Consider the following 22,913-nt stretch of genomic DNA (forward strand, 5'->3'; position numbering starts at 1 on the left):
TCAAAGTTACACTGGGCTAAAGAGACCAGTAGAAAAGTAGCATGAGTTTGTTGCTTAGTGGATAGAGTAGTTGCCTGGAAATAGATTTAAATCGTCTCAGGCAGAGGAAGCAATTGAAACTAGTGTGTTGTATAGTAGGCAGTATTCACTTCTAAGTTTTGAAAGCAGCTGTATCTGCGTGTCATGAGGAATCTGATACTCTGTATGCCTATTACAACAAGCCTTGCATGGGATTTAGATTTCCAGCTCCTGTTGTCTGAAAACCAGTCAATCGATGTCTGAACTGGGTACTTGAATGCTAGATCCATTAAACTGAAGACTAGAACTGCTGAAGCACACAACTCTGGAATGCTGGTGCCTTGGGAACTTTAAAGCCAAGAAGGTCACTATTAACAAAATGTATTCCACGTCAGGCAGCAACAGGGTAAAAGTTTCCAGGATTTTTTAGCTTTAAGTGCAATTCAGACACATAAGATTTCATTGCTTCAGGTCTTAACATCTGTTTCTGCACTGATGACATTGATGAAACTTCTTTTTACTTCTGACGTACGAAATCAGATCCTTTAAATACTGCAATGTATTGGCCATGATGACTGTTCTTGGTGCACAGGAAACATGAGGCTGGCCAACAGGGTACAGCATTACTGATAGTTGACTGGAAAGCTCTTACTTTGTCAAATGCTTCAGCCCATTTCCTAATTAGTTTTGCAAAATAGGTTGGATAAATGTGGATTATAGTCTTGTTATACTTATGTATAATTACAACTAGATAATAAATTAAATTTGGTTAACTTTAGAGGCCAAATCTTCTGCTATTCACAAAGTGCATGTGTAACAGACTGTTTTCAGTCTCCAGCCTGGTGGCTCGCAGTACAAATGCCCATTCAGTTTTAGTCATAATTCTATGTTAATGCAATGACAACAATTTTTGTATAAAGGGGTCTAAAGCTGACAAGGAAAACTGTATGAAAACTCTAGGCTATTTCTTCTTTTTCCGCTTCTTGCTTCTCATCATTTTCAGGTGTTCCAGAGGCTGCTGTTTCATCAACACTAGGGTATTCATTTGTCGCATTGCTTGATGGAACTGTGGTCACAGGAATGTTTTCTTCATTAGGTACCTGCACATATGCTGCATTGGATGGTTTCTGAGCCATTTCTCTGCAGGAAGACAGGATGATGATTATGATTTCATGTGTTGAAATCCCATCTACGCTACAGTCTTTCAAAAGAATCAGTCTTTGTAGTTTTATTGTCTAAGCAATAACCCCCATATTATTAGGACTGTTCCAAGAGCACCTGAAAAGGCTACAACATCACTGCTGCTAAGACAGAAAGAGTGACAAGAGCGTTAGACAATAAGACTGATCTGCATCACTGGTTTAAGTGATCCCATTAGAATAAAATGGATTTTAGTATGTTTAAATGCTAGGCCAGGAAAGCAGAATGGGAAACTGAGTGCTAGCAAAAAGTGTCTGAGGAGGGGTAGCAAAACACACTGCTTGGTGTGAGCTTCCTGAGAAATTCCATGCAGATCTGGTGTCCCAATCAAGTACATTCAAAATAGAGTGCAATCAGAAAAGAGCTATGAAAAGGCTGAAATCTAGAAAAATATTTTTAGTAAATGAATTCCATTTATCTTACCAAAACAATAATAAACCAAGTCCCGATAGTTCACATGTAAAAAATATCAGATGCTAGTGGATTAATTCAGTGTAGTAAGATATGTTAGGATCCGAGCACAAAATTAAATGTTAATGCTCCATCAATTGAAAGCAGAAATCTGGTGCACGAGTGACTGGCCACTGGTCTGGATTAACAGAATTCTGTATCGGGAAGTCCTAGACCTGTGCTATAGGGAAGTGTCCAGTTGACACAATACTTTTTTCTGGCCTCAGCTGCATGTATTCATTTAGCATTTAACATCATGGGGCTAAGTCCAGTCTGTATAGCATATGAGATTATCCCTATTCTGAAGATTTGGCAATTTAAGGGAAAAAATGAGCAACCGAAGCACAGAGGAAAAGACATTTCCAGAGCAGGATCAAAATGGACATTCTGGGCTCCATTCTGTTGCCTAAACCTTGTGTCTCCTGCCATTTGAGATGACTTGGAGTATCCCAAGCGTGTGTTCTGTAATTTCAAATAGCACTGAACTGATTTCTCTGTGTTTAAATCCAGTAATGTACAATCCCAGTAAATTTGCTGAGGCAACCCTTAGCTGCTACTTCTTTTTTTTATTTCCTCCACCTGCCATTAACAGTCACCATTAACTTTTAAATGTCACAAACTGTTTTTCCAACTTGCCACTTTCAGTTTGTGTTTTTAAAAAAATGTTTACTTTACTATTTTAGATACTGCTAAGTGGTAGCTCCCTGTAAACATAGGGAAGAGAGTAATGGCAATTTCTGTTACAAGAGCAACAGCTTAAAAGTCACACAAAAGCAAATACTGTCACTCTGGAAGTTTTCTCAAAACCTGTATTATTTACCCTTAAAAAAATATTTACAGTAATTACATTTTACTTTAGTTCTGGGTTATCAGCAGCGCTTAACAGAAAGAATTGTTTTAAAATGAAGCAATCAGAAATCCTTACTGCATCTCATTACTTGACGACTTCTTATTCTTTGCCTTCTTGTTTAAGACCCAGACTATAACGCAAATGACAGCAGCTGCCAGAATTGCTCCAATTAATGCTCCAGCAACAATACCACTGTCTGAATCTGAAAAGAAAAAAAAAAGATTACTTGACTTTTTCGAAGTACTATTACAGCAAAATCCCATGGAAATTTAGTGGAGGAGCTTTTAGCAGAAAGAAGGCATTGGATTCAAAGAACAAAAAAAACTGACTGACAGCTGTATTTCCGGGAGGGAGGCGACCAAAGGTTGTCTAGGAAAGAGAGAACTCTGCTTTTATGACTTTTGATGCCTCCTTTCTTGTTGGTTAGCTCCCTACCCAAACAAACCCTGTGTTTATGCCTGGCTAAGGGAAATGTTAGGCTGTTAACACTGGCAATAGTTGAAAGCCTTTGCTCTTCAGTCCTTGCAGACAAATTCTGAAATTCAGGGGTTGCCTTTATCTCTGTCTTTCAGCTGAGATGTAAAATGTATGCTCTGATCATTTGTGAGACCCCCAAACCTTCTGTTTCCACGTCAGTACAGCTTCTAGCGCTGACCTGCGATTTTCGTTTTACAGAGCACTGAGTAATTGAGTGACCATTTCAGGGACATCTCTTGGCTGGTTGTACAACATATGCTTGGCTCTTGTTAAGTGTTACTGGTTACATGAAAAATCTGCATGCAGATGGGGTTGACCACTGCTTGAGAACAGTCAGGATAAAGTTGATCACTGCATGAGGGCAGGCAGGATAAGGTATTTTTCCATGACTGCAGTATTTTTAGCTAGTGGTCACATCTACAGTGTCCCAGTCCTTGTACTACCACATTTTAGTGATGGTTGTAAATTCTGGGGCAGGAGGACCTCAGTGGGACAGTTGGCTGGACGAAATAGCTCTAAACTCACTATCTGTCAGTTCTCAGTAAAGGCTCTGCCATCAGAGCCAAGTTCAGCTCCTGCTCCCAGTGGGAAATGAAGCTGGAAATGTTAAATCTGTTGTCTAGGTCAGTGTAAATTCTGGGCATGCCTGGATGAAAATCCGGAGCCCTCCAAATCCCGTTCTGTTCTCACTTGAAAAAAAATCTATGCTTTAGAGTTGTTACCACATTTTCCTGCAAACTGTGCATATCATATATCAAATAGGTGATTACTTTCATGCATTAAACTTACGTTTTGCAGTTAGGTCAAGCTCACAGGTACTGTTGCCCAGGATATTGGTGGCTACACACCGGTAATACCCAGTTTCAAAGGTGGTGAGATTGCCAATGTAAAGAATGCCAGTGCTTGGATCTGTGACAAACAGAGAGCAGGTACAGATTACCCTTTGTATACTGCAGAGGCAAACGGTTTTCTTTAGTTGGTAATGCTGACAGCTATTAAGGGATTAGAAACAATTCTCCAATTATTCATTCATTTGTTTTTTTTAATATTCTTTAAATGAAAAACGTTTACCTTCCTTGAAAATTACTACCATGGATTCTGCAGGAGTATATTAGAACATGAGAAGTAGACCCCTGCTCTGCAAATCAGTCTGTCCTGATGTTCTACCCGCATTGATACTACTGTCAATGTAACCTCACAAATGAAAAATCTAACAGCTACTGAAGATTTTCGGGATGGAAAATCAGCACCTGAATCACAAATTGACTTATTCTAAGTTCACTCAAAATTCTGAGGGAAGGGAGATGTAAAAGCATAAACATTTCTCCCCTTTTTAACAATTTAAAGTAATGGCATAGACAAAACTTTAACACGCTGTATCATTTTTATTAAAACAAAAGAAAAAAATCCTGTGTTTGTGACAGCTATCAGTCAATTTGAATAAGTAAAAATACGATTTTGTGACATTGACTGTCAGAAGGGGAGGATAAGTTTTAACTACCCTATGTGATACACAGTGTTTGAAATGGCTGGTACTATGGAATTCCAGATCTTGAACTCGGGATGGTAGTCCTATAATTACGTACTAAGATGTTCAGTCACAGGCTTGAGTGTATTCTCATCCACTTTGTACCAGTGGTAGGTAGGGTGAGGCAATCCTTCTTCACATTTGCATAAGAGGTAGATTAGATGGCCTTTTTCAGGCGTTCCTTCTATTTTGCAGAAAGGTTGTGACGGTTTGACTGTAAAACAACAATGAGGAGAACAGACACATCATGAGGACATACCTGGGGCGGCAAGCATCCACCCCGAGTTCTGGTACTGTGCTGCTGTAAGTAAAGAATTGAACCCCATCTACAGGTTTCCATCCAAGAGCAGAGTCTTGTTTATGGCTCTGACCTATGTCTCTCCCGTAAAGGTTTGAGTAATATTAAATACATGTACATGGCCCAGGATACATTTTTATTATCTTTTCTTCCATTTGCATACTAAATATTATTATGGAGGTGTTGAGATGAAGACTATTACTTTAATTATAATGGACCAATCACTATTCATCCTACAGCATTCTGCCACATAGCAGCATCATTTTCTTTAGAGACATAGCAGGAACTTTTCCACATAAAGGGAGAGGTCAAGGCCTGATTCTTCAGTATATTGCAGTTGTGGTGGGAATAAATTAACTTTCCGTTCTGTTAAAAAATGTATCTGTTTTGATAGCATTTCCTCACTTCGCACACAAGAGACCATTCTGTCTTCATTTACACCTAGTATTTTTCATTTCCTACCTGTAGATACGCTGTTGGGGTTCTCTAGAGTACTGCCAGTGGAACTAGAGCAGCAACGAACACAGCTCAATTTTGTGTGCATAAATGAACAACCTTTCGTGGTTTTCATGTGAAAAGTACAATCTCTTACTCAACTTCTCCAAGATTTACTGTTTGTTTGGGGAATTTTAGATGAGAAATAACAGTAGTGCTTTGATTTTTCAGGGACTGAGTTTACGTATGTCTTTTCTTATCCCTGGCAAGTGGTGTTGGAATCACGTTCTCATATGACTTTGATTTGTCACTCTGACCAGTTAGCAATTCTTAATGTAAAAGCAATGATTAGGTGGGGTTAGTACAAACTTTTATCTTATTAGAAAGTAAAATACCTCATTCCACTGCTTTTCATCCTTTCTGTCCTGCCTGTTCGTGGTTGAAGTGTTGCTTTCTTCCATCCAAAACAGACTTTGTACTCCTTTCATCCAACACATACTAAGTTTCTCGAGTTTCTGGGAATTGGGGTGAGCCAGAACCCTTGGGCTGTACTGCTGCCTCTCCCCAGATTTACACAAGTCACCATGACCAACATTAGGTAAAACTAGTAAAATTTTGGTCTTTGCTGGGGCTGGATGTAACGGCTTCAGAGAGTTGTCACCCCCAGTTAAAAGGGCTTTTTTTTTTAATCAAAGTTAGTATCACTTTGTTTTCCAACATGAAAAATATAGTGAAGTTGGGAAATTCCAGCCACCTGCTTACATTGGGTAGCTTTTTGAGGGCACAAGGTGAATGTGAAGGCCACTCGTGGGAGAAAGAGATTTTACTGCAGGCCAAGCAAGGGTACCTGCGGAGTGGTATCAGGTCTGCTTTGTCTGGAAGCTAGAGGGCAGCCCAGGCTCTGCGTGCCTCCAAAGCCCTTGGAAAAAATCTCTGCCTCAGTACATCAGTGAGCCATTTCTCTGCATCATCGGCCTTGTTTATCACAGTTGTGTTATTCCCTCTGGTCCAAAAACTCAAGTATTTTGAGCCGTGAATTCAGTGTTTCATGGTAAGAGAAGAAAACTACAACAGAGCAATAGAGAGGAAAGGTGCTTACCCAGCACGCTGACAATCACAGATTTCTGACTCTGTCCAGCATCACCCTGTGGGCTGAAAACTTCACAGGTGTAGGAACCAGTATCTGAGGGCTGCATGTTGGAGATTGTTATTGATGCATTCCCTGGACCTGTTGCAGCTGTTATCCTGTTCTTAAACTCTCCATAGGAGTAAGACTGGCCTTCTGAATAATAAAAGATCTGTGACAAAGAATCAATTGTTAGTTTAATACCAAGAGCTCTTACTGCTGCTTTGTTTAGTATTCATAATTGGAATATACTTGATTTCTGATTAAGCCAAGCAATGTCACCCCCTTTCTTGCCCCCTCCCCTGAGAAAGCAGAAATGAAAACATGGTATATTTGAATATATATTTCTAGTGGTTCTTAGAAAACAAGCTTTTCAAAAATGGGATTTTTAATTGTGTAAATGGACAGTAGCTAGTTCTTTGTGGATACTCCAGTCACAGACATCCATTTGTGAAAACAAAGGTGAGACCATTGACCATCATATGACAATTCTGTGAAAAAATGCAAAGTCATGCACAATGAATAGTGGTATTAATTGAAGCACTGGCAATTTGTGATATTATTAATAAGTGGCTCAGTAGAAGACTGAGACAAGAACGGACCTGTCATTGCACAAAGTGGATGGCTGCAGAGCTTTCCAAATACACGAGGTAGCAAACAGAGAACGGAAATGAATCCACAAGATATAGGTCTAAGCAAACAAAGCACCTGATCTGTTGGCAGTAAATTCGGAAGCAATAAAAATGCAGTATGAGAACACCAGCATAATCATCACACATGCAGTTAGAGCAAGTATGCTGTTCTCCTTGTTTGCATCATCAGGGTCAGAGACAGTGTCATGGACTATCTTGGTCTTTTAAGTTTATACTACAGGTGGAAGTCAAGAATACTTGCTGGCCTCAGTGCTTGGAGGGACACCTATTTGGGATCAAGAAGTTCCCCTTTTACTAAACAGTAAAAAAAAGTTTTGCTGCTGTCAAACCAAGATCTGAAAGAAGAAAACTAATGTGGAAAACTATGGAATGTTAATTATTTTTCTCAGATGTTAATGATAGTGTTGTGTAAAAGTGATGGTATTTGGGCTAGGCAGTATGTTCCCCAGTGCCTACATGCACAAATTCCATTGTCTAGGCAAAGTGAACAGTTCCAGCATATTCAGTCATTTTTTTATACTGCTGAAAGGTAACCATATAGAATTACAGGTTGGGACCCAAAATAGATCTAACATCGTTCCTACTGACACTGTTCCAGAATCAGCAGTGTATGTGCAAATGTATTTATTGAAGTTGGACTAACAGCATGGTTTTTAATGGGAATAGCTGGAAAATGCTTGCTGGAGAAAGCTTCACAGACTTCTGTGAAATGCCGTTCACACTTGACTAGTATAAAAATTTCCTTTTGGTCAAAGTTCCCTGCCTTTAGGGAAGCTGCAGTTCCCCAGGCAAGAAGTGTAATTTGCTTTACTTTGCAGATCAACTGATTGCATTTTGAATTAAGAAAATTTATTCTTAATTCTATTTATCCACCCTGATACAGTGTTGACTGAAGTTCTTAAGCAATGTTATCTGAAAGCCTCTATTAGCTTAAGACAAGCTACACCCTGAAACTGCCAGAGCACAGCTGGTTTATGCAATGATAAGGCTTTGAAACGAAGGTCAGAACCCAGACTGCACAGCACCAGCAGCTCCGGTACTGCAGCTTGGCCCCATCTCAGGTGCAATTTTGCCTACTTTCCAGCCAGGCTTTATCTGTCCCTGCCCCAGGATTACAAACATCAGGTACAATTGATGGAGGGCTCTGAACACCAAAGCTACACTACTGCATTGCCAGCATGTGGTGAGGAAGCATACAAGGTTCAGTGTTAGCTCAGTGGCAGACTAGGTTAGAAAGTCCGCTGAACAGCGGGATAGTCTCTCTGGTTTGCATTGTTTGCATGCAGTACCGTCAGTCTTAAAACTGCTTTTATGCTTTGCAAATGTCTAGAGATGGACCTCTGTTGCAAAACTGGACTCTGGATGCACACCCTCATACTCCTTAAGGAAGGAGAATGTTCAAAATAGGGAATCTGGTTTAAGCAAATCGCTCATCAAAGAATGGCTCTACCTGCAATTATAAAAACGCACTGGCCACACTTGTTTCATTCAACATTTATCCGAGTATGAGCAACAACAGGATGTTATACACTGTTCCTTGCAAGAGCCTGAAGTTAGAACTGTGACCTCCGACTTCAGGCTCCTCTTACGCTGCGGTTCCTGTATCGATCTCAGCAGTGGTAGGCTGGATTTGCATCTTCTCTCCATCAGTTGCATCTGTTTGAGGTAGGGAAAGAGCTTCCATCAGCTCTTCACACTAAGTCATACAACGACTTAAGTAATGCGTGTCTTGCAGAAGCATGAGGGGGGAGGCAGGCCCATTATAGCCTACTAAAAGGCCTGATTACTGAAAAAAGGTCCTAAATTCTACTCAGTTGACCTCAGAGTGATCTGGGATTTATGTGAGGGTAAACAGTAGCAGAAGCTGCTCCTGAGCGCTAGCTTAGCTATAGCACAAGCCTTAAATGCAGTCAGGGCCTGCCAGTAAACATTATAGAGGAGCAAGCGCTCCTCGGTATATTTGATCTGAAGTCAGGGTGAATTGCGTATCTAAGCCCTCATACAATACACAGAAAAATTAATCCGCTGTGTTCTCTCTTCCCGTCTGAATGCATGCAGAGAAAATATTTTGTGTACACTGTTAAATCTGAGGCAGGTGTCAACACAGCAAAGAATATTTGTTTTCTTCATGGATTTAAACAGAATCTTTCTGGGTTGTTTTTTCAACTATCAACGTAAAGGTAGTGGAACACCTTAGGGAAATGCATTCAGTTCCTCTGCAGGCTCCTGCCTGTTCTCTGTTCTTCTGCTCCTGTATGATGCTTATCTCACTAGCTCTGGAGTTTATTGCCTGAAGGAAGGTGGTAAACACCAAAAAGACTGAGTAATGTTGTGATTAATTACTGAGTGTATATCTTGTCCAAGAGGTATGACTGGATTGTGTACACAGGAAATTTCATTTAAGAGGAATATGTTTCAGTTAATTGGCTGTGAATTCATAGCCCGTTTTAAACAATTCACTCAAAACGGGTACTTTAAACCCTTGTTCAAGGTGTTTTTATGGTGTCCTTGAAAAGCTCATGTTTGTGTCTTTCAAAAAGCTGAAATGAAAATCTTTGCAAAAATGTTTCCATTCCGTTCAAAAGTAAAAAACTTGTTTACTGTTGAAGATGTAGCAGACTTTTTATTTTGGGGCAACTGACAGCTAATGTTTCCTCCTACAGACCCACATCTCATTGACATTCCTTTCCATTTTACCTAAAATGTCTCTAAAATGTCTGTATGGAAAAACTGTAAATTTAGTCAATGGTAAACTTTTCTGGAAGCCTTTTTTTTTTTTAATTTGATGTGATAAATATATTTAAAGTGAAACATCTTGAATGTAAAAAAATACAACAGAAATCTGATGTGCTTCTCTTGAAAAAATAAGCTTTTTATGTCCTTAAGCAGATCATGAGCAGCTCTAGTGAAGCTGATGATTTACCAGTGTAAAAACAATATTGAGGATGCAGTACTGGTCGCTGCTTCTCCTTACCAGCTACTTTGCTCGTGCAAGTTGTTATATAATGGTGCCTTTTCACATTTCATGGGGGCAGCTGCCTGGGATGACTAATCAAACAACTGACAGAAAAAAGAGCGGAGATCATCACCCCTCCAAATGCTGTCCCTAACAACTGCACAATCTGGACCACCAGTTTCTGCAAAAGAGCTGAGTTGCCCAGAAAACGTCTCCCTGGCCTTAGAAAGGATTGCCGTTTAGTTGGTTGTTCAACCAGTGGGCCAGCAGTGCCTAAAGCCGCTAATGTCAGCAGCCATCCTTCTCGGCTTGCTGAGGCAGTGGTGTAGTTACTCTGCATTTCCACAGTCACAGTCTCTGGTGCAACCAAGAAGAACGTTTGGGCTCATACACTTCCAAGGCAGTTGAGTCAATTATTCATGTACCTGTTTTGGGGAGCTGGGCTACGAACAGAACAGGGAATTGGGAATGACCATACTTGTTGAAAGAAAATCTTGGTAATGTCAATGGACTCCATATGCTGGAGACAAGATTATTTGTGTCCTCAGTTCTGAAGGATCTGGTACATGAAGCCATATGTCCTTTTCTTCTCCTTCAGCCTGACCTGTGAAAGGCTGCTCCTCTTCTAGTGTGATGGTGAGGAGTTATTTGTCTCCAGAGGAAGCTGTTGGCAAAGCTGATGTTGAGTTGAGGGTTTTCAAAGGCTGCCAGATGTTGGCAGAGAGTGAGGAACCCACCTACAGGTTTTCTTTATACAACATCTACAGAAAGATCTTCTTCCTTAGGGAGTGGAGGTTGTGTGTGAAAAAGCAAGCAGTAAATTAGAAGAAACATGCCTCCATCTGCTTCCTTTCTTCTTGGGGCAGGACAAATACAAACTAGAATTTGCATAAATATGCCTTTCAAATGTCTTTGGATGGATTCATTCATAATTTCCAGGTCAATATTCCTCCCACCCTCCATCTCCTGGTGTCATTGCATCACATTGCTGTACATGCCTAGTACATCTGGATATCAAAATTGTAAGATGAGATGTACTTGAAGATGTGTTACAAAATGTCCCACTTCATCTCCACCATAGTCTTACTTGCCTGACTGGGGCCAGTTTCAGGACTGCCTTCCTTTCCAGTACCTGTCTTCCCTCCCCCAGCCCCTTCTCACTTTCCCCCCACCAGCAGCTGCAAAGCTATAGCATCCTGTTCGATGACGTTTCTCTAGATGATGTGTTCAGCACCTGATTCACAGTCTTTGCCGGGAGAGCTGTAAAGCTCAGGCATTCAGAGGGCCCCGTCATTGGGTTGTTTTATCATTTTCTGTTTGACATTTTCTCAAGCTACTAGAAAAAGAACTGTTAAAGTCTCTTTCTCACTGATAAATGCAAAGGAGGATATTAACAACTTTACTGGTTTGAGATCATGATCTCTTTTTGAATTCTGACTACAGACAGAATTTGTAAAATAACATCTTACCATCTAATTAGAGAACAAATGCCGCACACTCAAAGTGTTAATTAAAGCCCAAGGCTCAGATTCTGAACTCGGCTGGATAAGAAAGCAAATGCTCACGCATGTGTTGGTTTCTTTGACATGTGTCATGTGACTGAGTCTGGCCCCAAATACCTTTTTTCATCCACAACTTCTTTTCACACATTTTTGTCAAAATTCTGATCTGCCAGACTGTAGTAGGGTTGTTAGGTCCTGCATTACTGGGATTTTTGCACGGCTAATTGAGGATGTCAATAATGACTAGAAGCGTCTTGTCACAATTGCACGTTGGTAGAAGAAGAAAGGGATGGAGTCAGAAGCCTTTAGAGGGTTAATCATTCAGCAGCTTTAACTGGTGCAAAATACTTTTGAGGAGCAGCTCTTTCGTGTTCTCACAGTATCGTTCTTGTGGCTGAATTATTAGTGAATAATTTCTACAGTGCATCAAGCACAAACATGTTTTCCCAGTGCATTTGGTGTAACTGCTCTTCAGCAGTTATTGGTAGACAGTTTACATTGGGTTGTACCCTGTGCTTCATGGTGAGACAGGAATCCTCCCACTGCAGTCAAAGAGAGTTTGGAATGGATTATGGCTGGGATGTTGAGCTGACCGCTGAGGGGAAGCCAGTTCAGCAGGCAGCTTAGCGTCCCTCTGTATCCATTGCATCTCAAAATGTTGTTATATTCTAGAAAGGTGATCCAGGATGATTTTTTTTTTTTTTTTTTTTTTTTGCTATGTAAATATGTAGCCCCAAATTTGAGCTATCCAGATTTGCTCATGTGCAGCCCAGAGGCTCCTGATGTATGGACATGCCCTTCAGATACCCATTGGGTAGAATATTCCTGAAGGTGCTAGTTCAGCCACCTAGTATAGCTGTGGGAAAAAAACAACAGCTACATCCAAAATAATTTTTGATAGAGAAAAATGCAGTAAAAAATGGGGTGAGTTAAAAATTCTGAATGATGCATCTGATTCAGCTTATCTCAGTCATGTGCTGGTTTTAAGATTTTAATCCAGAACATGATTACAGGTCTCACAGTAGCATAAATCTAGTAGAAGCTATTTAGCTCTTTTTTTTCCCTTAAGATTGTAGGGATTTTTTTCTTACCTTGTGTCTCCAGCTACATCTTCCCCGTGCATCTGTCACATACACCATCTTTTGACAATGACTGACTGACTTTTCATCCATACTCAGAATACCGTGACATGGGGAATGCTGTATTTGAGTAAAAATGTGCTGATCTGAGAGTTAAATGAGACTTTAAATGTTCCCCCAAAATCAAAGAGCCTCTTCTCTACACAACTCCCCCTCAGTACCGCCAGTGCTGTTCACAAGGGCAGGGTGCCTTGTGTTCAGCGGGTTTTGCAGAAGATGTCTCAAGCCTTTGTCAACAGAGGGATGTAATATAATCTTATTTCTAAGTTTTACCCAAAATTAGGCAAACTAAGATTGAAGACAAATGTTGGCTGCAAACACGCCTGATCATTTTCTCCTTGTCTCCGCTTCCCTGTGTGTTCTCGCTGTTGTCTGCATGAGTGTAGCGGTTTATCTTCTCTCCGCAGACTGTCTCCCCAGTGCCGGAGGTAACCACAGGCAGCGCGCAGTAATCCCACTGACAGCGGGGTGTCTCTCTGACTGCAGTGATGGGACAACAGGGTCTCCGTTCCTCTGCACTGGAGGTGTTGCCTTTGCTTTCCATTAAGCTATTCCTTTTAAGCGCCTGCTCAGTCATCTAAGTGCTAGATAAGACTCGATTTAAAAAAAAATCACCTCTAGGCAAAAAGAAATGCTCATGTATCAGAGAGGCCCTTTCCGGGAAATCTCCCTGTGCTGCTTCAGGAGGTGCTTTGCACAGGCTCGTCTTCGCTCGTGGACAGGAACGGGCAGCTCTGCTCCCAAGCCCGTGTCCCTTGCAGCACCAACAACCTCTGCAGCATGTGATCTCGGTTGTCTGTGGCCAAAAGTGTGTGATGGGATCTCAGTAACTACTCATACTACATGGGGAGGGATTTGTTCTTTCAGCAGTTTTTAGGGGAACCCCACACTCCTAGGGCTGGCTGATCCCTGGCTCTCACATGGTAGCTCAGTGCGCATGCCGGTGCCGTGCTTTGGGCTGGGCAGCAGAGCTGTCCTGGCCATGGGGCTGCTGGTAATGTGAATTTGGGGTTTCAAGGGTGAAAGGAGCAGACACAGTTGTGCTCGGATCGCTTTTATTGCATCTCTTTCCTCCCTTGGGCTCTGCCACCCCGTTCCCTGTTCCTGAGCAACGTGACACAACATGCTCACTGCTGTGAAGATTTTGCAAAGTGGCTCATCAGGCCTGCAAGGCTGGGTATGAGGACATGACTAGACTTCTCGTAAGGGAACGAGTGAAGAGAGAAGTGCCATCTTCCTCTTCTGTATGGTTTGCAGTAAGTGAAACCCTCGTTGCCTCTATCCACTAAGTGGTAACTTTCTTGGTAGTACAGATATGAGAAAAATACAGGGCTCTGGCAGGCTGAAAGCCAATATGTAAAATAAATGGAAGCTATTACTACTCTTACATGCTGCTAACACTTCCCCTCTCAATTGCCCATCAGTAGTTTTACCAAAGCAGTGTCAAAGTCACTGTCTGCAAATATTTCAAGCTCGCCTTTTTTAAGAGAACATCTTCATGAAAAGTCTGTCAGTAACTCAGTTTCTCTTACAGGTAACAGTCACTAATGTCCTTTACTCATCTAGTGAAATTAAAATTTCTACCCACAATTCTGCCCTGGGAATATCTTGGGTAGCCACGAGGTGTCTCTGATAATTCCACTTAGTGTAACTGTGGGTGGCCTGGGCTGGAGGCTCAAGGTGTGGCCCTGGTTAGGTTCAGGAGTTGTATTTAGCTTTGCAAGGCTGTAGCGTCGCCTGTGCAGAGCCAACAGCAGGCTTCAATCTTTCAAACATTTACTTAAGTGCTTGACACCGAGGCGAGCGAGTGAGTCAGAGCATGAAATGAAGCGCAGATGTAGACCTTAGCAGGAGCTGAGACTTTACCGTATGAACCAGGCAAGGCTGTGATGTACTCTGTTACCCTGGGTGAGCTGAATAAGTAGTGTTTGCCTCCGTTTGTCTATATGTAAAATAGATATAGTTCAGTATTGGAAAGTTCTCAAGATCCTTGGGTGGGAGTTATTATTTTAAAATGACATTTATCGTTAGAAAGACATGTTGCTAAGGGGTAAATGGCAAGAAGAAAAAGTGAAAAATACATATGGCATCCTGTTTTCCATGACTTGATATTTACACTAGGTAGTTCAAATGAGGGAAATTACTTCCACTGGAGAAACTTCTTAGGAAAAGAGCAGAGTTAGGCTCCAATTAGGAAAAAGATCTATATTCACACACTATATATAGCTGCACTGTCTTTGAAACAGCACCGCGAACACCTGCCATTTCGCTGTTTGCCGCCTCCCTTTTCATCGTACTGTCTGTGAACAGCTTGTTTGCAGTATTTCATCCTCTCCGGTGTAACTGCCATGACTTTTAACTGTCGAGCACCTGCACCAGCGTTGTGTAAGGTGGGCAATGCGGAACAGGATATGAAAACACCAGAACAAACAGCAGAAGACACCAGCCAGCTTCACAAAGCCAGTGCTGGGGGGCAGATCTGCGTCAGGTCCGCCAAGTAATGAACAGCACGGCCTCACCTTGAAGCAAGGTAAAATCTGGTGCTGAGTACTCTGGGGCATTAAATTAACCCTGGCACTAGTCCTAATCCTGATCTTATTGATTTCACTCCAGACAGGACTGTACCTGAGCATACATGTCTCAAAACACTGCAAAATCTGTATCGTAAAATACTGACATTCTTATTAAAAAGGGTACCTATGGCCTCTGTGCTTATTATGTAATTATTATGCTTATTTATGTACTAAAACTTAGTAATTTAAAGCTCACATTCATTAATGCTTCAAGTCAAAAGCATCCCAGTGACATAAATTTGCCTTAATTAATTCTAACATCCTGCCATTTGCTCTATTATTTGCTACCACTGTAGAGAGAAAGGGCTATATTCCCTATTATGTAAATAAATAAACATTATTTATTAGAATCAAGATTTCCCCCCCCCCCATATTTGTTATGGAGAACATCCCCCCTGCTTAATCTTATTACTGCAAATATACCAGCCATGTGAATAATAGGGTCATCAAGACAGCTAACATTTACTAAGATGTCAGGAATATTGAAAATTGTAGCAGGTGGGATAAGAAAATATATTATTTCTGCATTTTTTTCTGAAAAATTTTAAGTCTGCTCTCTTCAAAATATTTGGCAGAAATTTTCTGCTTTAAAAAACAGAAGTTGAAAATGTTATCTGTTTAGTTACATCTAGTTACTGAAAAAAATGGCAAACTTTGAACTAAGGCGGAATTTTCAACAAACTTTTTCAGGGACAATATATGCTATTTATAAGAAAGCGTTTGCTTGTTTGTTTGTTTGTTTATTACTGACATTTTAGAAGAATCTAAATATCTCTCATAATTAAATAATTTTATCCCACTTAAAATGCAAGCTACTTTTCTGATATTCAGTAAGGTATGGTTCCAGTCTGTTCAATTCAGTTGGTTTTGTCATCTTACCAGCATATTAAATATATTTTTGACTTGAATTTTAGTATTCTTTAATCTAAACAATGAAAGCCAAAGCTGGCAACCTCCTCCATTGCCATGCATATGTTTCCTACTTGGAACAAAATGTGAAACTTAACTTGAGTTACGTGCCAAGCAACCAGCGTAAAGCCAGGTTTTTAGAAAGACAGATTATTTTTTGTTTAAACTTGTAGGAGAAAAACATGCATGCTTTCAGGCACTCAGTCCTTCCTGAAACTCCAAAAAGTCACCAGCCTGAAATAGAAATACCGACTTTGCATTGCTGGGGGTTCAGAGGGAGGTTGAAAATCTAATTTCATGTTCAACTGTGTTGTGTAATTTCTTACGCTGTGTTTTCCACAAGCAGTCACAGTCCTTTCTTCCAGTGTTTGCATTAACACGATTAACTTTATTGCGAATGGGTTCAAAATGGTGAGGAATCGCCATGTTGTGGTAGCAGGATACAGGGTCAAGTAATACAGGACTGTTGCTAAAAGCGTTTTAAAAAGAGTAGTGCCCCGTCCTGCAGCGCTTCGCGCACGTGCACCCTGCAAGCACATCAGCGGGCTCAGAGGTGCGAAGGGTGTCCTCCGAGCCTCGCCGCGCCTGCGAGCCAAGGGTAACCGGGGCTGCGGCGAAACCAAGTTTTACCTCAGTGTTCGAGGAGAACGGGATTAGTCACTAACCCGTGGCCTTTCCAGATTGAATCGTCTTTATTTAATGAAAATGCAAATCATCCGTTACGAACGCATGTGTGTTGCAGCGTGAAAGTGAATTTACCGTGAAATTAGTTGCAGATAGGGAGAAAACCAGATGCAGTTTTTCCCAGTAGCGTTTCTTACAGTCCTTATGGGCACAGCTTTCCCATTGCCCGCAGTGGCAGCTGCGGAAGCCGGGAGTGAGTGCTGAAGGGGTTGATCTAGAAGGTTTCCCTGACACTTGGTAGCCTCACATCAGCTAGTTCTCGTTGAGCACATTTTCAGCCACCCACAGTATTTTATGATTATAATCCTTAGGGGGTATTTTCTCATCACTGGTTGCAGTTTACAAATGGTTTTCCCCTCTTGGATCTCTTGAAACTCTCTGATTCTCCCTCTAAAATACTTGCAGCTACAATCTACTTATTTCTCTTGGTTGTGACCAGAAAATCTATTGTATTTATTGTCTTGCAATATGGAAAATATGATGCAAGTAAAACAGAGAGACCTTAACCAAATCTGGAGAAGATGGGCTTGATCCTATCTCAGTGCTGTACTTCCCACCTGAACAAGTGATTAAAATTTATTATGTAATGTACCAGATCAAAATTATAACATATTGTACTATATACAACTTAGAAAACCTGCAGCTACCGCCCTTTAATGAATTATTCTTCATTTAATAAAATAGGTTTGACTTGAAAAAAGCAAATGATGACTAACAAACAACTACTCATACAATTAGTCAGGCAAGGTGTGCATTGAGCTGGAGTCAGAATTTGGGGTGGGCCCAGTGTTCGTACCTAGCACTGATACAGTCTTTATCTGTGGTTGCGATACACCTCAGGAGGGTGAGCAGTTCTGTCTTACGTTAAATTGCTGTTTCTTACGTACCGGCTATTGCCGTTCAATGCCAAATATGTTACATACTGTACATTCTGCAAATTACAGACAGTCTAATTCTGCTATAATCGATAAACCAAATAGAAGGTATAACTCTATCAGCAATGGCAAACCTCCTAACATAATCTTGTTAGGAAATTGGTGAACATGACAAGAATATCATCCACGTGGACTGTGACAGTCTTCTAAATCAAATCTCTTTACATCAACTCTCAGGTGTAACACCAGGCAGGAGGAATGAACTTTTAGGAAAAAATGATAGCCACAGGATAAAAATGATGGGAGAAAAAAGGGATTAATTGTCTAACAGGCACAAGCCCGACACCAGGGCATGGAAAAAAAATCACAGTCATCTTCAAAGATGCAGTAACACTTTTAATCAGCATTTCTTCTTACGAAGGAAGGTGTTGCTGACTGCTCAGCACCTGACAGGGCTGAGCTGCTGGGAACGTATACCCTGCATGTTATGCTGGGAGTTAGATTCATGGATTCATTTCCCCACCAAAACATAAGATTAACGGATAGCTCTTGAAGTCTCGGCAGTAGTGTGAGTACGAAGTTACACATCCTATCCCTGGCTCCTTCCAGACAGACCAGGCTGCTCTGCAAGGTCTTTACAGCCACATGAGAGGCTCGGGCAGTGGTTACAGCACGTAGCCGTACAGTACTTGGTGTACCTCACAGTCCTGATGACTGTCTCCGTGCTGATACCCCAACCTACCACACCGTCTTCTTGTACCCCCGGGGGAGATAGTCTTTGGCTCTGCTGCTTCTCGGGGTCTCAGGAAGGGCAGGGAGCATTTGCCTTTGATCCGTAATTGTTCCGCTACCACAAAGACACCCATGGGATGCCGTGAAATACCAACGCAAGCTTCCTGTGGCAGATTTCCTGCTATGACAAATTTCTACAGAGTCCTGCCAAAATACTCACTGGTCCCTTTGCGCCAATATTGTTGTGCACCGCTCCTCTTACTGAGCCGCCTAACAACAACGATTGCGGCTGAGTCAAGGAGCTCTGGTTTTACCCTTGAATGGGGAGCACATCGTTATGGGCAAGGGTGTCTCACCAGGAAAGCAGCCCTCACAATGGCAGGAAATATCTGCCAGACAAGAGAAAAAGGAACTGGTCCAGCGTCTGGAGCGCTTATGTGATTTTTGGACACCTTGTCTTTGCTTCACTTCATGCTTCCTGTGTGACTTGGAGCAAGTCGTTTGAGCATCTGAATCCCTTTTGTACCTTCTCCTAAGTTTCTAAAGGAGTTCAGTCATGCCAGGAGGAACTAGGAGCCTAGATAACTTTGTGCATCTGCCCCTAAACTACATTGCACCCCAGTCCCTTGTATTTAGGGTGGGAACACCGACATTACCTGCCTCCCTGGTCCTTAGTGAGGGTAACACTATCAAACGTAACAAGGTTCTTTGAGGACTTACAGATATCTTAAACATAACTTCATATTAATAATAAATAAATATCTTACGGTGTGCAGTTGGCTCTCTTTGGCACTGTAAAAGCTCCACTGAATAAAGAAATTTCCCAGCGGTCCAGAACTTGTGTATGTGCAGAGGAGGGTTGCGTTTCCACCTGTAGTGACATTCACTGTCTTCTCCGGGACGGTCACCACAACACTGCTGACATGGCCTGTGGACAGTAAGTGTGGTGAGGAGAGATCAGCCGGGGCTGACCCTGGGAGCCCTGCGGGACTGCCTTGCTCCCTGCATTATCGAAGAAGCCCGTATGACATGCCTAGTCATTCTCCTTTTCAGTACAGTTTCCCTTCGGCTGTTCAGTGATAACAAGCTGGGAGTGGGTAAAAGCTAACAAGCAAATAAATCCCCCAGAATACCTGTGTCCTTACAACAAATAACATTCTGAAAAAGCAGAGTTCCTGCAAACATACTTGTTCTCACTTGCAGAGACTTATCTTCTCACTAAGAGCCTGTGGCTAAACCAAACCTTTCTTCTTGCACTCCCAGTGCTCTCCTGCGCCTTGCGCTCTCATTTGCAGCTGTGTCTAGCCCTCTTTTACACCCTTCTTGCCCCTCTTTCTTTGCAGTTATTCCTTTAGATATCTGATCTCCTTTACCCTGTATCACCATCTCCTACAGCATTGTCTCTTCTTACGTTCTTAGTTCTGACTCGGACTCAGTGGCACCGTCGGGTTCCCCCAGGCTGGAGCCCAGCAGCCTTTCTCCGCATAGGGCTTACATGCAGAAGCTTTCATTTCGAATGCTTTTACACTGGAAATGGTAAACTAAGCTTTTTGGAACTGCTTTTATTATGTGGGTTGTGAGAAATTCTGTGATAACTTGATCAACCCTTTCTGTTGTGCTCAAAGCAGAAAGGGAGCAAAACACAACTTGTGAGCTCTTTCCCATAATGTTCTGATCAGTCTTGGCTACATGGCCATATTAATGAAAAGAATCGAGCACCATCTTACAGTATTATCTGTTTCTGTCCTCCACATAAGTTACTAGCAATGATGACATACGGCAAAAAAGCTAGAGCTGTCAGAAAAATAAATCTGAACTTCAGGGTTTTGTTAGATCACTGGGTAGTTTTAAAACTACTCTCGAAAGATTCTGAAGGAGAATAGATTTTGTTTGAATGTGATGGAAAACATAAGTCTTTCAGAGCTTTCTATGCAAAACAGGCAAAGTGAGACTTTAGTGTTATAATAACAATAATTTTCACGCATGTAGAGGCAAAACATAGAAAATACTCTTCTCAGCGGAATGTCTGTGCATCTTATGTTCAGGTACTGCTTTTGAGAATTTAAGCAGAACCTCCAGTAACACCAAAAGAGGATTTTGCTCAAATTATCAGCCCTGTGGGAGAAAACATTGTTTAAAAAAGAAATCTAATCTGTTTTGACATTTTTAACTATGTAAATATTGCCAATTTATCTGTTGCCTACAATATGCAAACCTATCTGAACCTAGAGTGTGAACTCTTTGGGGCCTGTTTTCCTTGTTTAATGGCTTCAATAGTAAAAGCTCACTGCAAGGAAGAAGGGAATAATCTACTTTCCGTGTTGGTGGTGGCTAGGGTGAGAACTAGCGGGTTTAAACTACAGCAGGATTTACATTATATGTGAAGACAGTCTCACAGGAATGGCTGGAGACTGACCTAAATGTGTCAAATCTGCCTTGGGGGACAGAGGGGATCCCAGTGCTGGCTCCAAGTCCTGCTTGTCCTGGGAGTTCACAGTAGCTTAATCGTCACTGAGATCTAGCATAAAAGCCGTATAATATTATTTCAGATGTCTAAGTTCACTGTTCTCAGCTTTAAGAATTAAAGTTGGCCAGAGGATGATAGTTTCTTGCCACAATAATACTTCCAGGTTTACATGTGTTTATTTTCTATTCTTCGCTAGATTAAAGCTACAGGCTTTCAACACAATGTCATTCTACTGAAAATATCCGTTTTCCAGTCATCTGCTCCACATATTTCCTTTATTAGTCTCTGTTTCTGGAGTCAGGAGTGCCACAGAGCCCGGCTGTTATAAGCTCTTCCAGAAGAAATTAATTTTAGCAGAAACAACTCCACAAAGCATTCTAGTTTCCATGAAGCCATGTACTTTGAAAAAGTACATTTAGTTGAAATAGGCTTCGCTGTAGTAAAAATATAAGGCAAAAACCTATCCAACTTCCTTTGTCCACTGAGGCTGTTTAAAGCCATCACTAGTTGGAAGATGGAGCTTTTGACTGAAAATGGGGCAAACTGGATGTGCAGAGCCGGCTCCCTCATCACAGAAGTTAATGGGAGTTTTGCTTTGCGTTTAGTTCACTGCTTATGGTTTCAAACTTGTAATCCCATTTCATACATACAGGCCTTTTGGTTCCAATTTAAAAAAGCACATGAATAAGAAGTAATTTAGCGAAAAAAGCTAGTGTGAACAGGACCGTAACTTGTTAAAAATAGTTGATCCATGTCTTTTACTCATCAATATTACAGTAAGACCAGAGAGAGTCATGGCAGTTAATTGGGAATCTTCCACTTTCACTGAAATCCCATGCAGTTTTTAACGCTCACGAAGTAAATCCAAATTTACTGATCTTTTCCTAGCCACCACAGAAACCCCCAGTCAGTGGCACGCATCCGTATGGACACACTGCTAGTCTTAAATCCAGAACTTTAAAATTAGAGGACATGGTTTTGAAAAGTATTGGTACTAACACTGAATTACTTTTAATTTCTAAGGCAAAAATCTGTGGGGTTTATGTGCGTGTGAGAGAGAGAACATTGAAACACGAGGAGCCACTATTTAAACTACTTCTCTGGCATCCAAACCAGATAATTCCATCTTGAAAAGAAAATGTGGAAACTAACTTCCATTTTCTTTAGTGGATACAGAGGTTGCTTATCTCCGTGGAGCATTAGACTTCAAATGTCTACTTCTGTATATATTAAAAATAAAGCTTAGCACGATGAAATGTCCTTGAAACATGAATAATATATACTCTTTAATATACCATATAATTCCTAGATTCCATAAAGTATTACGTCCTCACTTAACTTCAAGGAAATCCAAAGGATTATTTGCATGCTTAAAGTTAAGCGTCCCCCAAAATTTTTGGGTGGAGGTGGGACTGAGGCAGCATTTCCCAGCCCTATTAGCAAGAGAAGACAAAAGTCGAATGTGAGAAGACCTAACCTTGAAAATACTTGAAAGACCTAACGCTCTACGTGAGAGCTCTCTGCCTCTTCCTGGTTTTAGAGCAAAACATTAACTTACCAAAGCTAGAATTCTGTTCTTGAACAAAAATCTCTTACCAGTCAGCGGTCAGCTTGCTGATTTCAACAAAATGGCATACCATCATAGCCCTGATTTTCATTCCATCCTAAAATAAATCTTGAATGTTCTCCTAGTTTGCCAGTCAGGATCACCTGCTCTCTTACTTCAACAAGTTCCTTTATTCCAGTGCTATTTCCATCTGTTTGTTATTCTTACCTGTAAGGATGGCTAGAATTGGAAATATCTCCAGCATCGTTGCAAACATCTTCTTGGTGACGAGAGAGAAAAGAGACCAGATGCTGCTTCTGACTCCGACTAAAACTTAACTGTTATTTTTTTCAAGTGGGTTTTTGTTTTCCTTATCAGCTGTCTATCAACACGTCAATAAGCTTTTTCATTCTCCTTTATCACATGTGTGCCTTTCTCTGACTAGTAGTGTAACTGTTCGGTTGAAACTGAGTTTGAGCAACTGAGGATTTTGTT

General features: G+C 41.2%; 1 protein-coding gene across 1 annotated transcript; it reads right to left on the minus strand.

Annotated features, from left to right (window-relative positions):
* Positions 1-974: 974 nt before the first annotated feature.
* On the minus strand, positions 975-22,695 carry VSIG1 (V-set and immunoglobulin domain containing 1; the record flags this gene model as incomplete). Its single annotated transcript, XM_082004134.1, has 8 exons — positions 975-1,158; positions 2,594-2,720; positions 3,785-3,904; positions 4,582-4,737; positions 6,356-6,554; positions 12,585-12,692; positions 19,173-19,333; positions 22,647-22,695. 8 exons carry the CDS (start codon positions 22,693-22,695, stop codon positions 975-977), a joined length of 1,104 nt encoding a protein of 367 aa, XP_081860260.1.
* Between the last annotated feature and the right edge of the window lie 218 nt (positions 22,696-22,913).

This window comes from Phaethon aethereus (genome assembly GCF_964289735.1).
Source record: "Phaethon aethereus genome assembly, chromosome: 10".
Classification (NCBI taxonomy): Eukaryota; Metazoa; Chordata; class Aves; order Phaethontiformes; family Phaethontidae; genus Phaethon; species Phaethon aethereus.